This window comes from Anguilla anguilla, chromosome 18 (genome assembly GCF_013347855.1).
Source record: "Anguilla anguilla isolate fAngAng1 chromosome 18, fAngAng1.pri, whole genome shotgun sequence".
NCBI lineage: Eukaryota > Metazoa > Chordata > Actinopteri > Anguilliformes > Anguillidae > Anguilla > Anguilla anguilla.
In genome coordinates this window covers 12,313,470-12,322,916 of record NC_049218.1, presented here as the reverse complement: position 1 = coordinate 12,322,916, position 9,447 = coordinate 12,313,470, and the positions used below count along the sequence as shown (strand labels likewise).

Sequence of the window (9,447 nt, the reverse complement as noted above, 5' to 3'; positions counted from 1 at the left end):
AAAATATCATACCAAGCTACATCTATGTCAGCGCTAGTCCAGACACAAAGCTATGACCCTCTGGTATGTGTCCATGAAGGTAAAACTTTTCCACTTTAAACACGAGGAGTGTGTTCACACAGGGACATTTTGGTTGCAGAGACTCATGAAAAGGGGGACACCTCTAGGCTATACTTCTTTGTTAGCAACTATGGAATAGTAGTTAGAACAAAGTCTGGTGGGTAAAAAGAAACAGAAATATCTATTGACTTTCAATGAAGCTGTGAAGAAAATTTTCTTACCCAGAAAACTTTCTTGACCAAACATGACCAGTCAGGACCACTCACATGTTAATATTAAATATATTAATGAATATGCAAAGTAATATTTTTTTTGGTTTTGGTGAATGGCACCAGCATGCACTAACCTATCAACCGAGGATCAGGAAACATATCCTCTACTAAACAGGAAAAATATCAAACCCCCCAGCGCCTACAAGCAGATCCAAACAACAGTGGGACGCTGGGGTGGTGGAGGGTGAGCACAATTATGTGAGCTGTAGCAAATGTAGTATTCAAAAAGCAGTGCAGGCAATGAGCAGCAGCTGAAAGGTCTGACTGTCAGTTTAAAAAAGGCACTCCATTAGTGATTTGTGCATGTGATAGGTTGATTATGAGAACATGTAGCGATGTGTGTATGTGATTGGTTGAGTATGATAACATGTAGCGATGTGTGTATGCAATTGGTTTATAATGAGAGCATGATCGCTGAGGGCGACCAGTTTCCTGACCAAGCTTGCTCTCCACATTTCTTGCACTGTGGTACCCGACCAGTCGACATCTATTCACCCCCTGTTGTTGAATGACACGCACATTCAGTCAGCGAAATGTGAAACAGACACACAGGACAACCGAACTCTAGGCCATTTTATTCAACTCAAAACTAATCATTCGCTCTTTGATGACGAGAACCCATTTGGGGTGTTTGTGAGGGTGTGTTGTTTCACATAGGTGACCTCTTTTTAATGATTATTTTATTTAAAAAAGGTATTAAAAAACATAATCCAGGAGGGAACTTTGTGAGTGACAGATTAGAAGGGTGAGCTTTACGCCGCCTGAGCTCTATCTCAGTACACACCTGCGTACAGATCTTGATGGCTTATTGTGTTGGATAGTTACATATACTTTAAAGCAGGGGTGTGCAACATTTTCTGATTAAGAGACCCTCACCCAGGCTAAAAGGTATCCAGGGAACATAATCATAATCATTAAGGTATCATAATTTAATTCGAAATAAAATATATTTTTAAAATGTTTTATATTTTCAAAAAAAACTCCCCAAATACATATATGTGTAGTCATTGAATATCAAGTCTCTCTAGGGGCCCCTTACAGTACATTTAAGGGCCCCCAGGGGTCTGCAGATGCCCTGTTGAAAACCCAAGCTCTAAAGAGAGTTAAATCATACATCAATAACAAATCGTGATAAAATGTTAACGTTTTGCACAGATTGTTACCTGTTTGAATCTCACAGACCAGAGAGCCATCCTAGGCAGGACTGGTCGCCCCCCCCCCCCCCCCCCCCCCCCCCCCCCCCCCCAAGGGTTATTATTAATTACATTTAATTTTACTATTGTATCAAAGCTATTCAAACAAAGCCAACAAAATGTACTTATCGCTGTTTGCCACAGGAGCTGTGTGCGCTCTGTGAAATGGTTGTGCTATTAGCATAATCCCTACCTTTCTGCATTCGGAAACAGTCAATGCACTGGGGAAAAGTCTGAGGCATCTGTCTGTTGGAACAAACCGAGTCTCAGAAGACTATTCTCTCTCTCTCTTTCTCTCTCACACACACACACACACATGCACACACACTCTCTCTCTCTCTGTTTCTCTTTTTCTCTCTCTCACTCTCTCTCTCTCTCTCTCTCCTCTTGTTCTTCATGGCTTTTCAGTATTTGAAATGAGGAAAAGTGTTATCTGGTTTTAAAAAAGAAAAACCTGGCATTTGAGCCTTGAAATTATGAACAATCATGAAAAATAAAATTGCTATTAAACTATTTCTTTAATGAATGAATTAATAAATCATTGCATTTATATAGCACTTTTCCGAACGCCCAAAGCGATTTACAGTAATGAGTGGGAACTCACCTCACCCACCACCAATGTGTAGCACCCACCTGCGTGATGCACGGCAGCCATTTTGTGCCAGAGCGCTCACCACACATTAGGTAAAGTGAACAGGGAGAAAGCATTTTGTTTTCTTAGCCAATTAAATCAGGGGATGATTAGGTAGCAAGTTTGAGAAAGCCAGGTTGGGAATTTAGCCAGGATACCAGGGAACCCCCTACTCTTTGCGACAAATGTCATGGGGTCTTTAATGACCACAGTGAGTCAGGACCTCGGTTTAATGTCTCATCCGAAAGACGGCATTTCTTACTGCACAGTGTCCCTGTGACTGCAATGGGGCATTGTGGTTTATTCGACCACAGGGAAGATTGAAAAAATAAATTGTTGAAATTCATGGTGGGACAGGACATTTGACATGAGATCATTAATCTAATGAGGATCAGTATTCGGATGCTTTTTAATTAACAAAAAAGAAGTCAAACCAGGGTTTTAGTTTCTCTTATCAATATTCACAAAGGAGAGCCCACACTCTCTGCATCAGATAATAGATAATTCATTGATAATATTCATCTGCTTGTGTGAGTGTGCGAGTGAATGCTGATCTGCTTCACAGCCAGCTATTATTTGCTCAGAAAGATGTGGTGTTCACACAGTGCTTGGAGAAGATGGGGAGGGTTTTCCATTATTTGAATATTCAGTCTGAGAAACTGGCATCTTTAAAAGTCAACATCATTTAGAATTTATCTGTCTGGCCAAAAAACAACAACAACAGTGATCTAATCTTTTTAATGTCGTACTTGTGCGTATTTATATTGACAGACCTCCTTTGCACACTTTCATTCCATCTCCAGCTGCTCTCACAGCACATTACCCACAAGCCCCTGCTTCCTCTCCCATGGGATTCGCAGAACATATAAATCCTGCCGTCCTCCTGCGGTGGGTAACTGATAGGGGTGATGGAGAGGAAGTGAGGTGGACGGGTGCCCTCTGTATTGAATGGCCCGTTGTGGCCCTGACTCAGCTGAGCAGGTGACTCTCAGACCTCCACAGAGAGGGAGAGAGGGTGAGAGAAAGATCTCTACAGAGAAGAAGAGAGAGAGATAGAGAGAGAAAAAGGGGGGGGGGGGGGGGTATTTTGTTCTTATTTGTACCCTTGCTCGGTTCGCCTGTCTATTCAGTTAAGGTATCAGATATAAAATAATATTGTCCATGTTTTCAGCAGCATTTCCAGCAATAAAATCTGCAACAAAATACAATTAAAATGATGCCCTGGTGAACAATAACAACAACAACAACAAAAAAGAAATCTCTTCAAATGCACTTGAAAGATTCATTTCAAGAGTGTTGTTGAAGGATGGAGGTTTGGACCAGCACACGATTTCTACGGGTCGTGCATTGCTTCTCTGGCACTGACTGAGCGAAGCGAGGGGAGGCAGGAACAAAAGGAAGACAGAAAGGAGAAATTACAGCGTGGAGAAACAGGGGGTCTGCGGATATATCCAGCTCAGAGAGACATACTAGGATAAACAGGAAGCCAGAAATAACTCTTCACATGCTGGAGTCTGTGTAGTGCTGCCAGTCACAGCTTTCTGATTCAAGCCTGTGAGCTCACAAGAGGCTAGCCTGGCTTCAGTCACCGGGGGGAGGAAGAAGCCTGCAATAAGCGTTTATTATACCGGCTTTTCTTTTCATTGCTAAACGCTCATCCATTCTCAGCTTTGTTATATTGCCTCGGTAATTTTAAGTGACCCTTCCACGATTCATCAAGTTTGATCTTAACAGTACCGATGATGCACTCCTTGTGAAAGTGTATCAATTCAACAACAACATATTGATTTCTTCTATGTTAAGAAGGTGCTTTCATCATGTATTCTAAAAAAAAAGAAAAGAAAACCTATCATGCAGTTTATGTGAGACAGAGCAATGCTTGCTATCAGCTCACAGATCTGCACGCTCATTGTTTTGGGTGTTTGTTTCCATGATACTATCTGAGACATTGTCTCACAGCATATTATACATTTATAGCTACGGATACTTCTTCTGTAAAAATAGGGGTGATTATATACTGCACACTGATTTTTTTTCTGTTACTGTGCATCTCATATAACCATGAAAGTTCTTCAAATTTAAATTGCAAGTTATAGAGACCCAAAGGAGTAGAATCACAAGCGGTATTATCTTCCATCTTTGCCCAATTCAGTTGATAAAACGTCAAATTATTTTGTACTTTTTTAAAAATGAGTCTTTAAAATTTCCTCACCGTCTCAAAGAGGTTGTTGAAAGAATAGTTTGCAATGTGATTCACATCTCACACTGAAACAACACCAGTCTAACATGCGCATTCGCATGCGCAGTGTGAGTTATGGCTGCATGGCGGGTTCGGTGTTTCTTCTGTAGTGCTGTAGATGTTGAAACGCCACCCTGAGGATATATGTCTGTTTATGAAACTGTGCACTTGTGTGAGTGTATGTGTGTGTGTGCGTGTGTGTGTGTGTGTGTGTGTGCGTGTATGTGTGTGTGTGCGTGTATGTGTGTGTGTGTGTGTGTGTGTGTGTGTGTGCGTATATTTGTCTGTCTGTGTGTGTGTGTGTGCGCGTAGGACATGGCGCTTCCGTTGTTCCTACAGTTAGGAGCCTCATCCCAGGCTTCTATCTGTAAAACAGGCTGCGTCTCAGTCCCTTCCCAGGAGACCTTTCTCTGTCACGAGGAAGCCGTACTTCAGGCCCAATGCATTCTTTTGCCTTCTCCCACAGAGACGCCTCGCAGGCCTCACAGGCCGCTTTCTCTGCTGGGGGAAACAAACACGTAAATAACCGCTGACAGATGAAAGAAGGGAGGGTGTCTCAACATGACGGCTGCTTCTCACCCACTTTAGTTTTTATTTCCAGCATAAGCTCTGTGTTAAAAATTCAAAATAAAATGGCAGATTATGAGATACATAGATTATAATGAACGGGGTAGTACATAATGAAGCAGTATTTAAAAAAAAAAATCATCAAAAACAAAACTTTCAAGAGATTCCCCCGCCCCCTCCAACTCCCATACATTTTGTTTATATAGTTTTGATTGGTAAATTCATGATCAAATCACACTCATTTAAATGTAAAAAAAAATTAAATTGAAGCCATGGGGAAAAAAAGGTCATTTTTGGTTATTTCCCCTTATAGAATTTTTCATTTAACATAGCTTTTACACACCTTTCTAATAATTTCATCATAGACTTATGTTTACTTTAGGTAATGTTTTATTTATTCATGTATTTTTTTCAAAACTATTTTTTATAATAAAGTTTACTTTGAGGTCAATAGAGAATCATCACAATTAACATAAAATACTGTAGAAAAGAATTAATAATAAAAAAAAAAACAATTATAATTATTTATAGCTTAGGTAATATTCTTCTTTCCCTTGTTCATTCTGAATACAGGTCTCAAGAAAGCAGATCTGAATAACAGCATGACAGCACAAACACAGAAATATTGAAATGGCCTCTTTTCTCTACTCCAAGGAACCTTTCCTTTGTCATCAAACCAAGTATCAGTCAGGACCTACAGTATGTTCATTACCAAGTACATAACAGCATCGCCATTCACACACATCAACCTTCTTGTTTAGCATACAGGTTTAATTTGGGGATGGGTTTTAGAAGAGGGTGGTGATTCTATAAGCCACCTCTTCCTGCTTCATGATTCCTGTTTTGTAATTTCTTGCCCCCCTGATATCCCCCCCTCCCCCACCCCATACACCCCCGCTCCTGCCCTAGGTGCCCCACCATCCAGCCTCTTCCTCAATGCTGAGTAATTCATGTGGACAAGTCAGGCAACAGCTGGGACACTAGATGGACTACAGATTGATGGCTGTGGAAAAAAAAAAAAAAACTGAACAGAAAAATATGCATAGAAGAGGGATAAAAAAAAGAATAATGCAACAAAAAAAGGTAACTGCAGATGTTGTCATAAAATCTATATCTAGCAACACTTACTAACATTTATGTTTGTTTTTTATTCTTTTCTCTTTCGTTTTTTTTTTTTTACTAAAAATGGTTGAAGAGCCGATATAGTTTGCATCATCTATACAACAGCCTATAAAACACCACTTGTCACAGTCCAGAAAGCACATATAGATGTGTTTGTACTGTATATAAACATATGTTATAAGATACTTTGCGTGCATGGAGTTCTCCCGATTCCTCAGTTATCCTTGAATTCTGCGCAAAAACACATGCCTTCGATTTCACACTGGGAATGAAATTAAGGCCTCCGTATTCCTTAATCACAACATGAATGTTTATTTATTTATTTTTTCCTTTTTTTGTAATGAGTCTTTTTTTTATATCTGGTGGCCACACCATTCTTTGCACTTTTGACGGACAGTCGGCCTGGCAACGCAGTCCATGCTGGCCCTGCTGTCTGTATAAGTGCAAATACTTTGGCTGTTTCCTCAAACATAGGTAGCTTCTGCATTTTCCCACATCCTTCTCCCTTGGTTTCCCTTCGCTCGTCTTCACTCTTGAATGTTTTGGCGGTTTTATCATTTCACTGATTTATGCATCGGTTTGTAATCTTTTATTTTTTTTTCATCATTAAGAAAATGTCCCAGCAACACAAACACAGGCAACATAAATGAAAACACTGACAGTTTATGATATTTTACCTCCCCCTCGTATCACTGGTCTCCGAACCACTCCTCCCCTCCCCTCCGCCACCCCCTTCCCGGAGGAAGAGAGAAAAGAGGGGAAAAAGAGAAAGTGATGTCAGTATCCTGTTTGCTGCTCATCAGAGTATTTGTGTTAATTCTGTTTGGCCTGCTTTTCACCGGTCGCCTGCTTTTTCAGCTCAACCGTCTGTCAGTTTGGCTGGTTTACGTCTGGCGTCTGCCTCCTCATAGTCTGATGTGCTCAAGTAGAAAGTGAAGCAAGTTTGTGGGGTTTTTTTTCTGTTAAGTTTGTTTTCCATTTTTCCACCATGTCTTAGATAAAATGAAGACTAAACGTTTTATTAGTTTGTGGCTTTGTTATCATACACACGGGGGTCTTCTGGTCTTTGAGTGGAGCTCCCAGCTTGGGGCTTAGGGGTGGCGGGGGTGGGAGGGGTGGGGGCTTTGGGTGGGAGGGAGCAGGGAGGCGGATCACACGTAGTATTCCTTGTCCTTGTTCTTCTTGTTCTTGCCTGAGTTCTTGGCGCTGTTGGCAGGCTTCTCCTTCACCACGGTGCCGTTGGACTGGGCCGAGTTGCTGATGTAGTTGCGACTCTCGTCCACGTGGTAGGAGCCCTCGTCGCGGTTGCGGTACTTGTACATGGCGTAGAGGAGGATGAGGATGCAGAGGGCGGCGGCCGCCACGATGCCCACCACCATGCCCGTGGTGCTGCTGGACTCCCGGAACACTTCTGAGGTGCCCGGGTACCCCTTTGTTCCCGGGCTCGTGGGGTTGGCTGTGAGACAGAGAGAGGTGGCAAAGGTCATTATGCGACCCTGAGACCCAAAAAACCCTGACTCTACAGACATATATATACAGTGAGTTTGGATTCAGGAATGCCGACCTAACTCCTAATCTTCAAGCTCTTCGAATCCCAGCCTTTTTTACTGTTTATCTTGGTTAGCACATAACATTATTTATTCAATTTTCAGCATTAAGTGGCAAATACCTGAACATGAAACATCAATAGAACTCTATCGACCAATCTGCATAATATTTACCTTGAAAAGATTTAAATAAAAAAAAACATATAACTGGGATATAAATTAATGTGGGGTTAATTCAGTTAGGAGGGGTGCTTTGGGCTCCTACAGTATCTGTTCAGAGCTAAATCTGCAGTCATTCACAGCCATTTCAGTCAGAGAGACTAGCACAATGCTTTGCCAGTTAATGCATATAATAACAGGTAAAATAACATACATTCACTAATTATATATATGTATATTTTTTCATGCACAATTCTGACACCTTGATGACTCACGTGGCAACCCAAAGAAGCGGTAACATGGCAACTGCGATGTAAATTTGGCACGGAAATGCATCGGAACATGCGCTGCAACTTTTAAGAATTGCAAATCTGATAAACCCAATTGGCCCTCTTTAATGAACTCTAAATGCCTGATAATGGGATCAATATCTGACAAGAATGGGCCTTGGATCCATTTGCACCTTGAAAGAGAAACTGATTACATATCTCCGAGTCTCCATTATGTACAAGAGCCGTCCAAATTATACTCTCCCATCAGCTCTGATAGGCCTTCACTATCCACTTCATCATCCTCTTTTACAGCTAATTCGTTCTCTTCCTCTCTCTCTCTCTCTCTTTCTTCCTCCTCTCCCTCTCCCGTCCTTCTCTGGCTTCTGCAGCCTACGCCTCTCTCTCTCTCTTCTCAGACTATTTAAATTTGCGTTCCGTCTTACTTCCTGCAGACCTCATTAACTGGCTGTACTTTCAGCCTGAGTGGCCCTTGTCTTGATTTCGAGAATCAGCCACAATAATAAGGGAAGGAGCACATATACGGGTTTTTAAAAAAGATTTCCCACAGAGAAGCAAGCACAGCCTTGATTGATTGATTCGCACCAGGGGCTTACTCAAATAAAAATGTTCTGAAAAACCGTATGGCTGTATTAGGGTGTGACATGCTATGGACATGCTATGGACATGTATATTTTTCTCTGTAAATACACTGTCTGGGCAAATAGATACTTAATGATGCAAGGGTAAAGTTAACACAAAGAGATCAGACAGACCAACTAACACTCAAACACAGACACACACACATACAGACAAACACATGCACGCACACACCCATGAAACACAGGGACAGTTACTTATTCTGTGGCCCACACTGTCAGAACATTATAATCCAGTTATGTCCAATATCACACTTGGGGATTTCAACACGAGCCACGCCCCTAACTTTAGTCCTTGACCCTGCCTGACCCCGTTTCCTCCTAGACCTTTGACCCTCATTCGGGCCCTTACTTATGTATGTCCAGTTTATAGAGGACGGAAGGATGAGCATGAGTAAAACTAGCAGCACTTTACACGTGACTTTGTCGAGGGAAAACTGACTGGCTGATAGGCAGGTGCCTCTAAGAGCAGTGTTGAAAGCAGCGCTATTGATTGCTCAGACAAATAGGAAATGATGCATCCTATGCACCATCATCAGTATTCAAGGCCAGTCCACAGACCCACCCCAAAAAATTACTTGAGGTTGAAATTCCAACATGGATGTACCAGCATAAAAAATGGAGGTCATGCACTAAATGCATAAGTAGGGGCACACTTTGGTTTAAGAAGCATGGAATGCCACAGAATTGCAGGTGTGACATCATTCTTGTGTCATGCTCTCAAGAAAT

General features: G+C 41.6%; 1 protein-coding gene across 44 annotated transcripts in view; it reads right to left on the bottom strand.

Annotated features, from left to right (window-relative positions):
• Nucleotides 1-7,189: 7,189 nt before the first annotated feature.
• LOC118217872 (neurexin-1a-like) overlaps nucleotides 7,190-9,447 on the bottom strand; it is a 310,125-nt gene continuing 307,867 nt past the window's right edge. For all 44 annotated transcript variants that reach the window (XM_035399988.1, XM_035399994.1, XM_035400000.1 and 41 more), the window contains one exon: nucleotides 7,190-7,540. In XM_035399988.1, the coding sequence (XP_035255879.1) occupies nucleotides 7,236-7,540 (305 nt within the window). In that variant the 3' untranslated portion in view covers nucleotides 7,190-7,235. The remainder of the gene's footprint in view (nucleotides 7,541-9,447) is intronic.